The sequence below is a fragment of the Girardinichthys multiradiatus genome, chromosome 18, assembly GCF_021462225.1.
Source record: "Girardinichthys multiradiatus isolate DD_20200921_A chromosome 18, DD_fGirMul_XY1, whole genome shotgun sequence".
Classification (NCBI taxonomy): Eukaryota; Metazoa; Chordata; class Actinopteri; order Cyprinodontiformes; family Goodeidae; genus Girardinichthys; species Girardinichthys multiradiatus.
In genome coordinates, this window is record NC_061810.1 from 11,439,717 (window position 1) to 11,459,277 (window position 19,561).

The 19,561-nt window shown below is 39.4% G+C and overlaps 1 protein-coding gene across 1 annotated transcript; it reads left to right on the forward strand.

Annotated features, from left to right (window-relative positions):
• Positions 1-1,348: 1,348 nt before the first annotated feature.
• Positions 1,349-19,417, forward strand: LOC124883593 (TRPM8 channel-associated factor homolog). Its single transcript, XM_047390756.1, has 12 exons — positions 1,349-1,481; positions 1,598-2,339; positions 2,530-2,746; positions 2,936-3,221; positions 5,580-5,875; positions 7,978-8,152; positions 8,293-8,387; positions 8,614-8,824; positions 10,184-10,420; positions 11,386-11,609; positions 18,005-18,118; positions 18,490-19,417. Exons 2-12 carry the CDS (start codon positions 1,687-1,689, stop codon positions 18,730-18,732), a joined length of 2,751 nt encoding a protein of 916 aa, XP_047246712.1. The 5' UTR covers positions 1,349-1,481; positions 1,598-1,686; the 3' UTR covers positions 18,733-19,417.
• Positions 19,418-19,561: the final 144 nt, after the last annotated feature.

A 19,561-nucleotide genomic window follows, 5' to 3' on the forward strand; every position in this document is an offset into this window, starting at 1 on the left:
TGGACAAGGTACCTTTGGTGGAAAGCCAGCCAAGAAATGTTTGACACAGCAATTTGATCTCAGTGGACATCTCACTCATAAAAGAAGAAATGATCTGTACAGATTTGTAGAGAAAAGGTAATAAAACAACTTTAGACTATGTTTTTCCACTTCTGATTGGATAATGACTAAAGGCCTGCCTTGTTCTGTCTGCTTGGAAAAGTTTTCTTTGTAAAAGCCACTCTTCAACTAAGACCATAGTTTCTAACACTGCTTGTATCTGTTCATACATGTTTCTATTTCTTCCTTGGAAAGCTCTTCAGAGGTGAAAAGGATTTTCGCAAACAAGGTGAGATGTAAATGCAGGATAAGGTTTAATGAAATAAAAAAACTGCTTGCCACATAACACAGAGGAGTAAACAAGGTGCACTGTACGATCCAGTGTACCTTTGGTGACAAGCCATGAAGTGCCTAAAACGGTAATTCATTCCTCTTACATTCTCATGAATCAAAGAAATGTATTGATCAAATTTGTAGAGAAAAAAAGACTATGAAACTAGACACTATATTCCTTCACTTCTCATGGGACACCAAGGAGGTGATGATGGAGCTAAGGAGGATTAGTCCTGGCAAAGCAGTGGGCCCAGATGACCCAGGTGTTGCCAAGATTCCTGAAAATCTGTTTAGCCGAGCTTGTACAGTGCCTCCAAAGGTTCTTCAGTTTGCTTATTAAGAGCATGTTGGAGTAGAAGATCCTGCTTTCTACATGCTGCATCATGCTTACACCTTCCTGGATGAGTCGGGTAGCTATGTTAAGATCTTGTCTAAATTCCTTTTGCCTTTTCCTTCATACAATCCAGCCAAACATCCTGAGGGACAAACTAGTGAGGACGAGTATAGACTCCTCCCTAGTTACATTGGCAAGAGTTTGTCTGACTGAGAAACCTCAGTTTGTCACACTATAACTGCATCTAAGGGACTTTTTAGAACAGCATGGCCTTACACCCTGTTTATCAGACTTGTATAAATGTATATCATATGTAGAGGATCAACCTTGTTTTTGATGTTAAATGAAATTACTTGTGTGACTGCTTATTTGCTGTAGGTGGTCTAAAATTTGGGGATGTGTCTGCTTATGTTAATTCAGCTTCTAGTTTCAAAACATGCCAATGTGTTCTTTGTTTGGTTAAAGATTAACCTAAAGATTAACTTATCTAGAGTAACAGGTTAAGCAGGAAACATAGGGTTAGTTGGTTTTCTCAGGAAATTCTTTCAAATGAATTACAAATGCTATAAAGTCCAGTGGAGATAAGGAAAAAGACTATAAAAGGACAGGCACTGTGTTCATTGGATAGTGACTAAAGTCCCTCCCCTCCCCACTATTTTTTCTACTTTCCATTTTCCCTTAAATAAAAAAAGCAGTGGCCCCACAATACTCACCTGTTCTTAGAACTAAAGGACTGGACATAATTTTCTTGGCACAGATTCAAAGTTACATTCAGGTAAAAATTGCTGCTTTCTTGTTTCTTGCTTTTTGATTAATATGAATGTGCAAAATGTTATGACTGATGTTGGACTTCTATATGACCTAACATATAACCTTTTCTCTTACATGCAGAAAGAAACACTTCCTGACACTAAATCCCAATAAACTCAAGGAACCTTTCTTTCACGCACTTTCTTCTTCATCTAACTGATTGAGCAACCATGTCAATCCCCATGTGCAGTGTGTCCCTGTCTTACCCTCAGGATGCCTACAGGGCTCTGTTGAAAGGCATTCGGGAGCTGGACCTTCAGCACTCCAGTGTTCCTTGTAACTTGGTGCTGACAGGAGATGCCTTTCCTTTAGTGGTAAACAGCAATGGTCACATCCTCATGGCTGCTTCTATGTATGGCCAAGGAAGAATTGTGGTCCTTAGCCACGAGACCTACCTGACCCTCTGTCCTGCTCTGGTAGAGAATGCTCTGACCTGGCTGGGAGGAGGGCAGTCCGTAAACCTGTCTTTGGGGGTGCAGAAAAACATCAAGGCAGTTGCTGATAACCTTAACAGATCGATGTATCAAGTGAGCATTGTTGAAGCTTTCAGGAAAAATCTAGGAGTCCATGTGTATGTAACAGATGCCTACCAAGTGGATACAATCGCAGAAGACCTAGTGCCCTTCATGAAAGCAGGGGGAGGAGTGCTGATTGGTGGACAAGCTTGGTGGTGGGCTTCACAGAACCCCAAACAAAACCTAATCCTTCAGTTTCCTGGGAATAAAGTAACAGGAGTGGCAGGGATCTACTTTTCTGCTGAGCACGGAAAAGCAGAAAAACTGTCCCTTAACTCTGAGATCCCATCCTCTTGGAAAACTGTAGAGTAAGTGTCATCTTTGGTTTCTTTGTAAATTTCAGATTTTTCTTTTTAATATGTGATCATGCTTTAGTAGTTATTTTTTGGCATACTGATGGTGAGCTTGAACATCAGTGTTATTATCTGAAATGAGTTTTTCCTCCTTCTCTCATCATCACAATTTCTGTTTGTCCGTCTGTGTTTTCTTGCCACACAGTTGTGGGATGGATTTCAAAGAAGATCTGGAGTTTTTGCTGAAAGGGATTTCAGATTTTGACATCCAGGGAGATGGAGTTCCCTCTGCAGCTCTGGTCCATGGCCCGCTTGCTTTTTCCATCTGTACCACAGATAAGGAAAAGGCGTTCCTGGCAGGAACCTACTATGGGCGGGGACGGGTCATTTTGGTGACACATGAGGTGTTTCTGCAATACGAGGTGATGTATAAAGAAAATTAACATTTGCTTTAGAAATTCTAGTATGATTTATACATATGAGTTATATATTCACTATATAATGTATTCACTATATAATGTATAGTTCAAAATTCAACTTCTTGGTTGTCTGCTGAGAGCTCAGGAAACATTTTGTCTCTCTTTTTCTAATTAAATACTCTTTTCTAACAGAAACTGGCATCATTTTGGAAGAATGCATTTGATTGGTTGGATCAAGGCAGAAAAGGAGTGGTTGGATTTGAGCCAGGTGTCAAACCCTTACCTGGCTCAGGGTTAACATGTAAAACTACAGAGTTCAGGGAGGACCTGAGTGTGTTTGTGTGCAGAGCATACAGTGACATCAACGCTGAGACAATCCAAACCTTTGTGGTCGAAGGAGGAGGCCTGCTTATTGGTGGGCATGCCTGGTACTGGGCGTCAACGCACATTGGGCAAAACCCAATGCAAGACTTCTCAGGTATGATGCCATATTTCGTCATTTTGATTTCAGTTACAAGGCTAATAGACCAACAGAAATAAATGTAGTGATGAACTGAGTAAATATCAAATCAAGCAAACTTATTCTTTTTAATTTACCGATAGCATAGAACCAAATAATTAGTTTCTCTGGCCTCTTTAACATATTACTGTGAAAAATTACTGACCCTGGGTAACAAATAAAGTTTGATTGGGCTTAAGGTCTTCTACAGTTTCCTGAAAATTATCCTTTTCTGTTAGAGCAAACTTCATGATTCCATCAATGATTGCAAGTCGTCCAGGTCTTGAGAAAGCAAAGCAGCCTCACACTACCACTACCATGTTTGACAGTTGGTGTGGGTTATCCATCCATCCATCCATCCATCCATCCATCCATCCATCCATCCACCGTCTTCGCTTGTTTGAGATCCATTGGCGGGAACCACAGGTCCAGGAAAGAACCCCTAACATGTTCTCCCCTGCAACATCCTCCAAATCATTCTTGTGTTTAGACTCTGGATCTAGTGGTCCCTTTAAAAACCAGGTACCCTAAACTCACACCTCAACCTTGGTTAAATAAGACCACTCGAGCAGCCAGATGTCAAAGCAGAAAAGCTGAGTGCAAATGGAAAAAATAAAGACTCCGGCTTTCCTTTATTATGTTGAAAATGTGTTAAAAATTTGATCAAACCACCCTTAAATCAGACAAAAACAAACATTTATTTCAAATCATTGCCTCAAGTTGTAACAATCCCAGTGTTCTTTCTATTACCATTAACTCTTTTTAAAACATGCCGCAGTCTTCCAGCATGGAGGCCTCTTTGGATACTTGTAATGATTTTATCCTGTATTGAGTTGACCAGGTCATCAATACCTCACTCTACAGTTGATTCCCCTGCCCATTTCTCTTACATGTATTGAGGATGTTGTTTTTCACATGAAACCCTCTGGGTGCCCTGCGTTATGTTTTATATAGTTTTACCCTCTATTGGGGCCTCTACTCTTGCTACTTTAAATAGCAGTTGTGCCACAAATCTAGTCCTTGATGTTTTGAAGAAAACCTACTTCCAGTTAAGGCAGAGACCTAATCTGAAGTCTTTTTTTTTTCGTGTATATCTGTGTGTTGGTAAACACCTGAATTCAAACACCTGTTTGCAAACATCCAAACATCTGTTTCCAAACACCTGCATGTGCGAGTTTAGGAGCGGGCGGTCTGATCACTAAGCTAAGATAATGAAAACTCAGAACTCAGAGACATCTCTCATCTAACAGCCCTCACAGGAGGGAACTTTTATTCTTCAAAAAGCGCACAGAATCATCTTCATCAAAAATTCCAGAAGTCTCCCTCAGTTCTCAACGGGCGACCTTTTATACAGATACAAAGCATTGGTGTGTATTTGGATCCTCTTGACCAATTGAAATACATCATAGTCATTTACGTAATACATCTTGGCACTTACAACATTGCGTGTGTGCAGGTGCGCACACACACAAGATTGCTTTCTCTACTTTTCTGGGAATACAACTTCAGACCAACATCTGGAATAAATGAGATTGGCCTAAGTGAGTTTATAATAACATTCTCATAACTTATCTGGATGCTGTATTCCAATGTCACAGTGACCTGGCTGCAGTCATGAGATTTCCTGGCTGAACTGCACTAACAAGCCCATTAGTCTTTTCCTCTCGCCAAGAAGTTTCCCTAATGTAATCAGCTTGTATGTTTACTCAGAGTGAACAAATCTTCACATCTTGTGATGGTAAAAACAATAATAACACTTTAAGCTTTAAGCCTCAACACGAGCATCCTTTTGTATTTAAGGTTTCTCTAGAAGAATATTCAGTAGTGGATGTGAGTCACAGACCTGTCCTCCAGGACCCGAGAAAGACACATAGACACTCAAAAGCCACCCCAGATGCTAGGATCCTCAGGAGGACCACCACCGGGATCACCGCATCCCCCAACCCCACACAGTTTGCTGCAATTGCAGGGTAACAGCCCTGAGTGAGGCCACCCACTGTATGCAAGAGAGTATGCAATAGAGTAGACACCATCGAGCCCTGTACCCACACTGGATAGCCTGATCCCACACCAGGACAGGATCAACTAACCTGCCAAGCAGTCCCTCGTAGGCGGCGCACACCAGGGGTCGACGGCCCCAACCATGCCACAGCAAACACACAACCTCCAATCAGCTCAGCTCCACTGTCACCGGCTGGTCAATCCAAATGTCAGCGACCCCAATCCGAAAATAGACGCAACCTTCTCACCTTGCGGGAGGTTTATGCATAATTCAATATAACGTCTAATTCTGTCAGTCAAATAAAGATGAATTGTGTGCAATTTTCTTTGTTCCAGGAAACAAGATCTTGAACAAAATGGGCTTGAGCTTGTTGAAAGAAACTATAAAGGCAAGTGTCTACAAAGCTCCTGATCCATGCCAGGTCAACAACCTCCACTACCGTCATCTTCTGCATCGCTTTGCTGGTCATGTTCTAGAGGGTCGAGAACTCACCAAGCAAGATAAAGAGCATCTTAAGAAGCTGGGACGAGATTGTGCCTCATTCTTAAGCATGAAGGCTTATGACAGCTTGTCCTACATGGAGATTCTGTCCGTTCTGACTGACATCTTGAAGAAAGAAGGCGTCCCACAGGTGGGACAAATAAGATTAATTTTGCTTTAGGTTTTATTTATATCATGAAGCGTGTTGAGGTGGGACCCAATTGCAGAGCGTAGTGGATTTGATGAGAAGGATTTAATAAGAGGAATAACAGGAACTCAGGCAGGTGAATAACAGAAAACTGGCACAAGATGGATTCAGGTTGCAATCAGGAAAACAAACAGGAGGAACCAGAGTCAAACATTGAAAACATGAGAGCCCAAATTCTGAGGGAAGTTAGGTATGAACAAATGAATTGAAAGAGGAAAATATCAGGAGGGAAATGAAACAGCTGGTGACCAGGAATGCAGGATTACTGAGGGAGAGACTAATTAACCTGAATGAGCAGAGTGCAGGAAGAAAACAGGGACATGTCTATGGAACAGAAGAAGTAAACAATGAAACTAAACTAGGGGACATAACCAAGGGAAAGCAAGATCTATAAGAAAATATAAACTAAACACAACACAAGAATCAAGGAAGTAACACAACTAAATAGAAGGAATCTAAATAAACTTGAATGAACAGAAAAGCACCTGGCTGAGCAGAAAGTAGACAAACACAAAAACCTAACAGACCCATTCTGACAATTTAGTTTACTCTCTATAATGTAAATCTACTCAAAGTATTTCAAAATACTGGTTGGAATAAAAGACAAGTCTGAAATGTGTAGCGTGCATTTCTCTTCATTCCCCTGGGTCAATTATGTTAAAAACAACCTTCCTGTGCATTTACAGCTGCAATTCGTTTGTCCTGTCTCTGCTAGATTTCTATATGTTCTTCGGTGAATAAAGACCACGAGAGACTGAAGGTTTTGCCCATTTTTGTTTTCAAAATTCTTCAAGTCACAAGTTTATTCACATTGCATGGATATGATAAGTGATAATATGAAAGGTTATCCTTAACAACCTTCTTCCACATGTTTGCTGCTTCCCCTACAAGGCTTCTACCACAATTCAAAGTCAATGTCTTACAGATTTCTTTCAACAATGACTTCTTTCTTGCCAATCTTCCATAAAGGGTTGATTTGTGGAGTACAAAACTAATCCATCCATTTTCAGATGATTGTTTGAACCGAGTTCTGTGATATATTCACAGCTTGAGATGTTGATTAATAATCCAACCCAGTTTTAAACTTTTTCAGACTGTTTCCCTGACCTGTTTGCTGTGTTCCTTGGTTTTTATGATGTTTTTTGTTCTCTAATGTTCTCTAACAAACCTCTGATGGCTTCATGGAAAAGCTGAATTTATACTTTAGATATAAATAGATTCAATTACTCTCATGTAGCTTCTATTTACTAATTAGGTTCTAAAGGCAATTTGTTGCACTGTATTTTTTGGGGGTAAAATATCAAAGGTGGGCTGAAAGCAAATGTACATCACATCATTCAGATTTCTTTAACTTTTTTTAAACAATGTGTTTTTTAAGCTTCTGTCACTTTCCTTGCTTGCAAAAAGGCATCAGTTCTATTATATAATCAATCACAACCTTTATGCTTTTATTTAACCACTAGCCTATTACTTAAAGAGCAAAGGTTATGTTTTGAGGATCATAAATTATAGAATATCAACTCAGTCATTTTCTACCACTTCTTCGATAGTGGGTCACCGGGAAGCTGGTGCCTATCTCCAGCAGTCTATGGGCGAGAGGCGGGGTACATCCTGGACAGGTCGCCAGTCCATCGCAGGGCAATACACAAACAACCATGCACACACTCATTCATACACCTAAGGGCAATTTAGAGAGACCAATTAACTTAACATACATGTCTTTGGACTCTGGGAGGAAGTAGGAGAACCTGGTGAGAACCCATGCATGCACGGGGAGAACATTCAAACTCCATGCAGAAAAGACCCCTGGCTGGGAATTGAACCCAGGACCTTCTTGCTGCAAGGCAACAGTGCTACCAATTGTGCCAGTCTAGAATAACAACCCATTATTGTGAATTATTTGCATCTCTAATATTGTACTGTGACATTTGTTTAAAATCTTTTCATCACTTATCAGTGTAGTCCTAAATATAGCCTTTCATGCTGATGCCTTGTGTTTAACAGTTCATGTTTCTAATAAGTGTTTATTTGAACTGTATTTTAAGGCGAGTAAGCAGAACGCTGTGAAGAGTCCCAAAGAGCACATGCTTCTCAGTCTGGCAACAGACGTGTACGATGCTTCCCTAAACCAAGAGGGGCTTCTGCCCTACATCATCAAGGATAACCCACCACTACCTGTGGTCAAGAACCAACGGATCAAGATTACTGCCCAAACAGGAGGTCCGATCTCACTGTTATTATCTAACAAAGGGAAAACATAAAAGATAATTTTTATCTAATAGTAATAACATGGAAAATCTAATGACTTGACTTGTTCTCTAAGTATGAGCTTGGCAGTGACTCTTATGTTTGTGTGACAGAAAACGAGGAGTGGATCAGTACAGGCCTGTACCTCTCTCCTGGCATGAAGAAAGAAATGATTTTACCACCAAAGCTTGTTAACAAGAGATGGACGGTAGAGTACATGAACTCAAACAATCACCGTCTTAATTTGATCCCCTAAAAATATTTCTGTACCACACAACATCCAAATGAAATGCATAATTCCAATATTACCAGACATTTGTGCTTTAATACAAGGCTGCGTCTCACCTTTCATTAAGAAAGTCATGCCATAACTTACAGCAGCACCTTATGCAGGTTTTCAAATCAGTAATAAACTTGATCTGTGTCTTCCAAAGATCCAGATAGGCTGCCAAAGTGATGAGTTGTATCTAGAGGAGTTATGGAGAGCTCCACATGTTATCAAGAGATTCCCTATTACATCAGAGAGGATGCAGGTGTGGAACATGTGGGGGGGACTCATCTACCTGCTGGCTCCACGAGACGTAAAGGTGGAAGAGGAAGAGGTCGTGGTTCAGGAAGCGGTCACTGCTCCTTTTTACAAATCTGGTGAGTGTTTGACCATCTGCTCATGCTCTATGAGGGGTTATTTTAATAATACAATGTGTTCTAAGCTTTCTGATATACTGTGTACAGCCCATCCACTGGCTGCTTGGTAACTCTCTAAAACATTCAAATCACTGGTTAAATCTCTCCACTTTTTTAGATATTCTATTCCTGAGGCAACTGATTGTTTTTGATTCAAGGCATGATTTTAAAGCTCTGTTTACAACAATAAAGTGTAATGACAAATGTCCAACTATGGAAGGGAGGGCCACATGCACATTAGTCCTCAATCCTGTGATATATCATGTGAATTTTGTTGGCAACTTCTGCTTCTTTCACACGTTAACAGTCTCTTGCAAAGCTAATACAGGTAAAAAACATGTAGGAACATCAACTTTTTTTCGTTAAGGGTCACCTTATGTGATTGAAATAAAAGATGCATTTATTTTAGGGCTTTTCACATCTTTACCAATAGCGCCAGTGGGTGTGGAGGGCTATCTACACCACAATATTGAAAACAAGCTCTGTTTATGAAGGCATGATAAAACTGAGGTCTTCTCATTTGAGAAGATTAGACATTTGTAACATATGAGAGAACACATACTTTTTATATTCCCCTTGCAGAAGCATGGAGATACCACAGGCCACACAGAAAGCTCCCAGGAAACTTGGCATATCTGCTATTACATAAGCAATAACTGATTTAATGTGACAGAGAAAGAAAGTGTCTTCTAATGCATATTATTCACCGTAAACACTGTGCAGAAATAACAGAGCAAAGAATCAGGGATTCAGATGTGTGCTTTCAGGAGACATAGGCTCAGGCTTGCCAAACAGGTGAATGTTTTCATTGTTGTGTCCCAGAAACACTTCTGCAGAACATATTAAAAGGTGGTGTGTCACAGGATTCACCATGAATCAAGGACTGATTAAAAGCCTGCATAGGTGATTTACGGGTAAACTTTCAGAGCTGCTGTGTCCTCAGGAATCCATCATCTAGGCTGACAGGAAAGTCAGACTGGAGGGAAATACTTCAGGCACATGTGATCAGGAAGATGAGTTTTGGGAAAATTTGGCTTTAAAGCAGAAACCACTTATCCATCCTCTTTGATTTGCAAATGTCCTCTTATGTGAAATATGCTATGAATACAAAAGTACTAAAAAATTCTTAATATTATATAATTAATATTATTATTATATTCTTAATATTATATCAACAGAGAAGCTAACTTTCAGAGTGACTGCTTGCTAAGTAGGTTTCTTTCTTGGTAGATATTAAATGTTTGATATTGTGTACAGTCCTTTTATGAGTAATATTCCTAAGATGTTTTCATCGCAGCATCTATGCTTGGTTTACTTCAGGTGTAACAAAAGCAGCTGATTGGTCCTCTCTGCGCCAAGCTCCTGCACCGTGGGCAGAGATGGAGTTTGACAACATCATCCTCACTGTACCGTCACACATCATTCGTGAACTGCCGAGCCCTCTGGAGGTGGAAAAAGTCTGGAATGGCATCATGAAGGGTGTTGCAGATCTGGCCGTCATTCCACAAAAATTCATCCGCAAAGAACGTATCGTAGCTGATGTTCAGATTTCTGCAGGTAAAGATACTTTTCTATCAAATTCTCCGAATTTATGATTTTTATGATCAGCATAAAAATGTGGTATTTCATACATACCAACAATCAAAAAACTCACTTCAGTGTTCAACCACAAAGTGTTTTGAAACTAACACATGACTTAGCTAACAAGACAAGCATTAAAAGGCCAAACCTGTAGGACTTAAAGAGTAAGAATATGGCTTGAGTCTGAATGAAACCAGTTCTACGGATGCATGTTTTTAGGTCAAAGTTGAGAAAACCATTTAACAGCTGAGAAGTCCCTGTTTTGATACTTCCGTATCTCTTTGGGAACTGCATTTCTGTAAAGAGACAGGAACATAGAAAGCTGTTGACATTTCTGATTCTCTCTGCTCTGTGAATGTAGTGCTGGACATTAATGCATTTAAACAAAAAAATAAAGTTAAACAAGATTAATATGTCGTATTTGAATAATTAGGATGGAGATTACAAAATAATTCTGCAGGAATTCTTTATTATTCAGGCTCAGTACCTTAAAATAACAAATCTGAACAATAAATAATATGTATTTTTATAGAGTTTAGTACACACTTATAAAGTAGAGGCCAATTGCAAGTTTTATATTCAAGGTCTGATTTATAGTAAAAGTCAAAAGAAACAAGATAAAACACTCTCCTTTACTATGCAGGCCTTCATTTATTTCCTGTGCAGATCATGGTACACCATAGCATAAAACATGTGTAACATGATCCCACTAAGATCAGATTTGGGACTATGTGAAGAGATTTCTTTTTTTACACAGCTCCAGCTAGTCATCTGTTATAACTCAAAAGCATTACATTTCTAAAGGGAAATTAGTTTGGGTGGAGAAAGAACGTAATAAACAGCAACACTGTTGCTGTAAGGAAAGCAGCTGACTGAAGAGAAGAAGTTGTTAATTATTTTTGACATTAAAACCAGAACTTATGGGTGTTTTCTCCTCCCAGGTTGGATGCATTCAGGCTATCCCGTCATGATGCACTCTTCTATAGGAGCTGAGCTGTTCAACCCAAAAGATGCCCGGACCAAAGGTCTGTGGGGGGAAACTCATGAACTGGGACACAACCAACAGAGAAGCTACTGGGAGTTTCCACCACACACTACAGAGGCCACATGTAACTTGTGGTCAGTGTACGTGCATGAGGAGGTGCTGGGACTCAACAGAGAAAAGGTTACTTTGTTTTTCTTTTAATCAAACACTAGTTCACAGAGGCTTTGTTTTTCTAAAGTCCCATTTAGACATAAATGCAGTCTATTAATGTTATTACTAGGCAGCTGTTTTAATAGACAAGGACGATACAGTCCCAAATAATTCAATAAAGTTCATGAATGAATGCCATTTATTTGCTTGAAAATAACACTACATTATATCAGCATTGCACTCCTTTCCTCACCAGTAATGTTCAGGATACCACAGTCTTTCCATTTCCATCCCAATCAATGATTCTACAGAACTGCCCTAATCCACTCATACCATGAGTTGCTGCAGTTCCAGGTAATCAGGTGCAGACAACTCCTCCAGTAAAGCTTTTCTTCTTCTTAAGGAAAGAAGAAATTTGCCTTTGTAAGAATTATGGTTATTGATGAATTAATATTTTTCAAAAATTAAAATTAAAAATCATAATTCAGGAAAGTATTTTCTTTACCAAAATCATTACTTACAAGTAGGTGTTGTGATTATAGGCTCAAAGCTCTTTAATAATTACAATTAGCTATTCATCATTAATAATTGATTAATTATTAACCAAAACCACAAAATGTCACTGTTTATTCAACCGCTTCACCGAAGGTGGGGGAACTTCGACCTTGTTTTGACAGATAAATCACTCTTGCACGAAATAAACAAACGCTTCTCTTAATATATGAAGGTTTATTGAAGCAAAATAATTCTGATATACCATTATTCTGGTCCAAAAATCTTCACCTAACTAACAAGAATTATTCTACATAAAGGGGATAAAAATTATTACCTAACAATAATAATAAAAGAAAAATGTATGCGCATTTAGTGTCTGAAAATCAAACGAGCAGTTTTATGGAAAAAATGTGCAATTTGAATTAAATGGAAAGAGAGGTCCTCCTGTTGTGCTGATGTTTCGATTGCGGCGATCAGCTGGTAAATGGTGGGGGCACGCCTCTATATCAATTCAATTCAGTTTATTTATATTGCGCCAATTCACAACACGCCATCTCAAGGCACTTCACAAAGTCAGATACATACATTCCAATTAATCCTAACCATTGAACAGTGCAGTCAGATTCAGTTATTTATTCAAATTGGATAAAAAGTTTTTCTATCTAAGGAAACCCAGCAGATTGCATCCAGTCAGAGCCTTGCAGCATTCACTCCTCCTGGATGAGCATGTAGAGACAGTGGACAGTCACTGGTGTTGACTTTGCAGCAATCCCTCATACTGAGAATGCATGTAGCGACAGTGGAGAGGAAAAACGTCCTTTTAACAGGAATAAACCTCCCTCAGAACCAGAACAAGGCTCAGTGTGAGCGGCCATCTGCCACAACCAACTGGGGGTTTGAGAGAACAGAGCAGAGACACAAAAAGAACACAGAAGCACTGATCCAGGAGTACTTTCTATGGGAAGGAAAAGTAAATGTTAATGGATGTAGCTCCTTTGTCGTTTCATCTAGAAAGAAAGAAAAGATAAACTCTGAGCCAGTTTTCAAGGTTATAGTATAAAAGAGAGCACATATAATTAGTTAGTTACCATCAGAAGCTTGGACGATGCCCCTCTCCAGAAAGGTGTCACAGGTAGACACAGAGTCAGGCCAGGTGTAGCTTCTAGGAAGAGAAAAGAGAGAGAACATAAAGTTAAAGGCTGAATTAACAGCAAACAATGCAAAATTTGAGAGTAGTATGAGAATGTAGCAAAGAGAGTGAAAGTGGTCATTATGTCCTCCAGAAATATGATCTCTCTTTTTAATTTTCATCAGAACTCTTGCTGCAGCATTTTGAATCAGCTGAAGGCTTTTAACTGCATTTTGTGGACATCCTGATAGTAAAGAATTACAATAGTCCAGCCTTGAAGTAACAAATGCATGGACTAGTTTTTCAGCGTCACTCCTGGATAGGATATTTCTAATTCTGGCAATGTTCCGGAGGTGAAAGAAGGAAAACCTAGAAACCTGTTTAATATAGGATTTAAATGACATGTCCTGGTCAAAAGTAACACCAAGGATTTTTACTTTATTACTGGAGGTCAATTTAATGCCATCCAGGTTAAATGATTGACTAAGCAGTTTTTTTTTTAAAGACTCCGGTCCAAAGACAACAACTTCTGTCTTGTCAGAATTTAAAAGCAGAAAATTTAAAGTCATCCAAGTTTTTATGTCTTCAAGACATGCTTGTAGTCGATTTAATTTGTTGGGCTCATCAGGATTTATGGATAAGTAAAGCTGAGTATCATCAGCGTAACAGTGAAAATTTATCCTATGCTGCCTGATCATTTTACCTATTGGAAGCATATATATGGTAAAGAGAATTGGCCCAAGTACTGAACCCTGTGGTACTCCACAATTAACCCTGGAGTTTAAAGATGATTTATCATTTACATGAACAAACTGGAATCTGTCAGACAGATAAGATTTAAACCAGCCTAGCGCTGTTTCTCTGATCCCTACAGCATATTCCAGCATTTCTAAGGGTGTATTCACACCAGGAAAGTCCTTTGGTCCGCTTGTTTGGTCCGGACCAAAAGCAAACTTTATTTTTTTCATTTGGTGCCATTTGTTTTCACATTGTACTTTTTGCAAGTGAACTATTACTTGTAAACAAAGCCACGCGGGCGACGATCATTGTTCCCATTGGACAGAAATGACGGGGGCGGGACAGAGCACAGACCTGGAAATGTAGGAAAACAGCTGTAGACGTGCTGCGTGCAGCACCTCTGTTCTGCATATTTATGCCGTTATTACAGCTTCAATATTATTGTGAGGGTGAAGAGCAGCTCATTCAATACAGACTTTGAGACGTTCCATTTATAATTCTGGAACCCCGTCAGAGAATACGTGCTGAACGCCGACGTTCCCTACGGGCCTTGTCCCACAACAAGCCAGTAGCGTTGCTAAGCAACACACTGTTTATCAGGTATGATTACCTTACAACACACACCTTTGCTACCGGCTACGGTGGCTTTTTATGTCCAAAGAGACGTACGCTTTTTGTAGTTGGTTCGGATCGGGGCCGGTTTGTATTCAGACCATAAGCGAACCGCACCAGAGTCCGTTTGGAAGCGGACCGAGACCACCTCAAAAAGTGGGTCTTGGTCCGGTTGTTTGGTCCGGACCAGGGTTCGCTTGAGTGTATTCACACCTGCACAAAAGGTCCGGACCAAGGGGGCAAACGAACTCTGGTCCGTTTAAAGCGGACCAAAAGTGGCAAGTGTGAATACACCCTAAAAATAATATTATGGTCCACTGTATCAAATGCAGCACTGAGATCTAACAGAACCAGAACAGACACAAGTTCATTATCTGAGGCCATAAGAATATCATTAGTGACTTTCAGCAGAGCTGTTTTAGTGCTATGATGAGCTCTGAAACCTGACTGAAACTCATCGAACAGGTCATTGCTGTGTAAATGCTCACACATTTGATTAGCAACAATTTTCTAAAGAATTTTAGATAAGAATGGAAAATTGGATATAGGTCTGTAATTTTTGAAGTCATCTCGATCAAGCGAAGGTTCCTTAAGTAAAGGTTTAATTACAGCTAACTTAAAAAGCCTGTGGCACATATCCATTTACTAAAGATAGATTAATCATATCTAAAATGGGGCTGGTAATCAGAGGGAACACTTCCTTAAATAATTTGGTTGGGATTGGGTCTAACATACAAGTTGAAGGTTTAGATGAAGCTAATATTTCTGATAACTCAAGAAGCTCCACAGGATCAAAACTGTCCAAAAACAGATCAAGTCCTACAGTTACTTTGAATGTTGTCTCACTTGCTGAGGATGAAGTAATCATCTACCGGATTATGTCAAATATTTTATTTTTAATAGAATCAATTTTATTTAAGAAGAATCCCATAAAGTCATGACTGCTGAGAGCTAAGGGAATGGATGGCTCAACAGAGCTATGACTCTGTGTAAGTTTAGCAACTGTACTAAAGAGAAACCTGGGATTATTCTTGTTCTCTTCTATTAATGATGAGAAATAAGCTGTTCCGGGTTGGCGAAGTCTTTTTATACAACAGTAGGCTATTTTTCCAGATTAAGTAAGAATAATAATCAAAACCAATGTTTTTGTAAGACATGCATAAGGGATTAGAGTGTGATTATTAAAAACTCACTGTGCAGTGCATCTAACTGAGGATGCAGCTTACACCATCACTGATAGTAGAACAAGTATCAGGAGAGGAGTTTTCTTATGGACGTCTATCATTAAAGAAAGATTGTGATCTGGACCTTAATGTCATACCTGGGATTGGATCAGGACATTCCTTAATGTTACAGCACCTGAACACGTCAGCGTTGTCTTAATCAGCACCGCAAAATCTTCGTGTGGCTTTCATGCTTCCTGATTTGCTTGAGAGCTTAATTGTTCATCAACTAACCAAAAAATCTGTAAAAATTATTAATATTTTCTTCATCTTCAGATACTGCATCTAGTATGTCTGCTCCTGTACATTTAAAATGCAGCTGGGTCTTATTTCAATATTTCATTTTGTCCTTAAACTCTGCCACACAACCTATCAAACAGTTTGGATGATGTTATAAATTAGTGGATAGAAGCAGTTACTGCCAGAACAACTGAGATCTTGTCTGAATAAAGTTATAGGGAAATCTCCAGAATATTAATGAAACTACACAGTGCCTTGCGAAAGTACTCGGCCCCCTTGAACTTTTCAACCTCTTGCCACATTTCAGGCTTCAAACATAAAGATATAACATTCTAATTTTTTATGAAGAATCAACAAGAGGGACACAATCGTGAAGTGGAATGAAATTTATTGGACGTGTCAAACGTTTTTAACAAATAAAAAACTGAAAAGTGGGGCGTGCAATATTATTCGGCCCGTTTACTTTCAGTGCAGCAAACTCACTCCAGAAGTTCAGTGAGGATCTCTGAATAATCCAATGTTGTCCCAAATGACTGATGATGATAAATAGAATCTACCTGTGTGTAATCAAGTCTCCGTATAAATGCTCCTGCTCTGTGATAGTCTCAGGGTTCTGTTCAAAGCGCAGAGAGCATCATGAAGACCAAGGAACACACCAGGCAGGTCTGAGATACTGTTGTGGAGAAGTTTAAAGCCGGATTTGGATACAAAAAGATTTCCCAAGCTTTAAACATTCCAAGGAGCACTGTGCAAGCAATCATATTGAAATGGAAGGAGTATCAGACCACGGCAAATCTACCAAGACCCGGCCATCCCTCTAAACTTTCATCTTGAACAAGGAGAAGACTGATCAGAGATGCAGCCAAGAGGCCCATGATCACTCTGGATGAACTGCAGAGATCTACAGCTGAGGTGGGAGAGTCTGTCCATAGGACAACAATCAGTCGTACACTGCACAAATCTGGCCTTTATGGAAGAGAGGCGAGAAGAAAGCCATTTCTCAAAGATATCCATAAAAAGACTCGTTTAAAGTTTGCCACAAACCACCTGGGAGACACACCAAACATGTGGAAGAAGGTGCTCTGGTCAGATGAAACCAAAATCGAACTGTTTGGCCACAATGCAAAACAATATGTTTGACGTAAAAGCAACACAACTCATCACCCTGAACACACCATCTCCACTGTCAAACATGGTGGTGGCAGCATCATGGTTTGGGCCTGCTTTTCATCAGCAGGGACAGGGAAGATGGTCTAAATTGATGGGAAGATGGATGGGGCCAAATACAGGACCATTCTGGAAGAAAACCTGTTGGAGTCTGTAAGAGACCTGAGACTGGGACGGAGATTTATCTTCCAACAAGACAATGATCCAAAACATAAAGCCAAATCTACAATGGAATGGTTCACAAATAAACGTATCCAGGTGTTGGAATGGCCAAGTCAAAGTACAGACCTGAATCCAATCGAGAATCTGTGGAAAGAGCTGAAGACTGCTGTTCACGAATGTTCTCCATCCAACCTCACTGAGCTCCAGCTGTTTTGCAAGGAAGAATGGGCAAGAATTTCAGTCTCTCAATGTGCAAAACTGATAGAGACATACCCCAAGCGACTTGCAGCTGTAATTGCAGCAAAGGAAGGAAGCCAAATAATATCGCACGCCTCACTTTTCAGTTTTTTATTTGTTAAAAAAGTTTGACACATCCAATAAATTTCATTCCACTTCACGATTGTGTCCCACTTGTTGATTCTTCACAAAAATCAGAATTTTATATCTTTATGTTTGAAGCCTGAAATGTGGCATAAGGTTGAAAAGTTCAAGGGGGCCAAATACCTTCGCAAGGCACTGTATATGTTGCAACTCCCAAGTCTGAAATGGCCTTTAGAGTTGCAACAAACTGGAATCTTGTAATGGTCACATGTTTATCTAAACCACAGTGTGAACGTTCGCTACCTTTATCTAAAATGAAGTAAATGTCTTTAATCCAGGCCCATCCCTCCATGACCTCAGCGAGTCGGAAGGACTGTGTAGAGACGTACGTTCGAGAAGGAAGGGATCTCAAGAACTGGAACGTTTGGACTGCCCTGGAGACGTACCTGCAGGTTAGAAAAACCTCAAATGACTTTCTGATGAAAACACAGCAGACTTACTGAATGTTAGTAATCCAGAAGGTACATTAGCAGTTGTAGTAATCAATGATGTAATTAATGATGTAATCAATGAGCAAGGTGGGTGTGCATTGTTGAATCAAGACAATAAATGTAGTCTAATCCTTGCCTCATCATGAGGACACGTTACCGAGCTGATGTGAACAGGATCACTGGCATGAATAATCATAAAAGATCATCTGCTTACTAATCTTCTTTCTCTAAGTAATTCATTTACAACAAAATAGCAGCTGAAAAGCAGCACAGCTACTGTGTTTAGATTTCAGGACACCTCTGCACAATCTCAACTATTTTCTTCTTTGCAGATCCAGGAAAGGTTTGGCTGGGCTGCCTTTAAGCGGGTGTTTGCTAACTACCAAAACATGAGCAACTATCCCAGGGACAACGATGGAAAGATGAACCTGTATGCTGAGACTTTCTCCAAAGCTGTGAACATGAACCTGACTGGATTCTTCAAAGCCTGGGGATGGCCCATCCAACAGGCCACTGAAGAGAAACTCTCCAACCTGCCTCGCTGGACCGATCACCCCATGGCCCAGTATTCCTAAAATTCCTATTGGACCAGGCTTAGAGTTTAGTGACCTGGTTTTATGGAGAATGATAGGTTCAGTTTGCATATTTTTTACCAATATAGTGGTAAAAAATGTTAAATGATTACTGAAATAAAAATCATGTGTATCATAATGAAAAAATACATTTCTTTGGGTGTCATTTTAAAGATGACATTAACAATAGGTTGTGATGTTTTATTGGAGAAAATTAAAATATTAGAGAAACTTAATGTTAATGGAGAAGCTAATTTAAACATCCTGAGTGATTCAGGGAGTATAGTTAATGATTTAATTGGTAAACAGATCGTAGTCTAAAATTATAAATGAAGATGCCTAAAAACATTTATCTATTTTAAGATTAAACTTAACATTTACTAGTCTTGGCATCCGGTGACTCTAAAACAATGTTTGTCTCAAGCAGTGAAATAAAATTTATTTTTTTTGCAAAGTGAACATTCTTGAAAATAATCTTCAGAAACCCAGTAAAATATCTAGAATTTCTTTCTATGACAAAAAAAAACAAAAAACAAACACGAGAGAGACAAAACAAGGACAATGTGTAAAATGGCAAAAATATCACATTTTATATCTTCTGCTTTTCTAGAGTGTTGAGATTTTAGGTTCTTCAAGTCATAACTGTCTCCTCTGTCAGATAAATAAAAATATTCATCTGTTCACTGATGTTTTCTGGGTCTGACTCTTCTCTAACAACGTTTCTTCTGTTATCATGACTGTTCTAACCACAGTAATGTTCTATTTACTGTTTTCTTCTAGACTGTCTTGCTGTCAAGCAGGAAGGAAACATTAAAATAAACCCACAAACCTC

Coding starts and splice junctions, on each gene's coding strand:
- LOC124883593 (XM_047390756.1), top strand. CDS start 1,687: ATGTCAATCCCCATGTGCAGTGTGTCCCTGTCTTACCCTCAGGATGCC. Junction 2,340..2,529: donor TCCTCTTGGAAAACTGTAGA/GTAAGTGTCATC, acceptor CTTGCCACACAG/TTGTGGGATGGATTTCAAAG. Junction 8,388..8,613: donor TTGTTAACAAGAGATGGACG/GTAGAGTACATG, acceptor TGTCTTCCAAAG/ATCCAGATAGGCTGCCAAAG.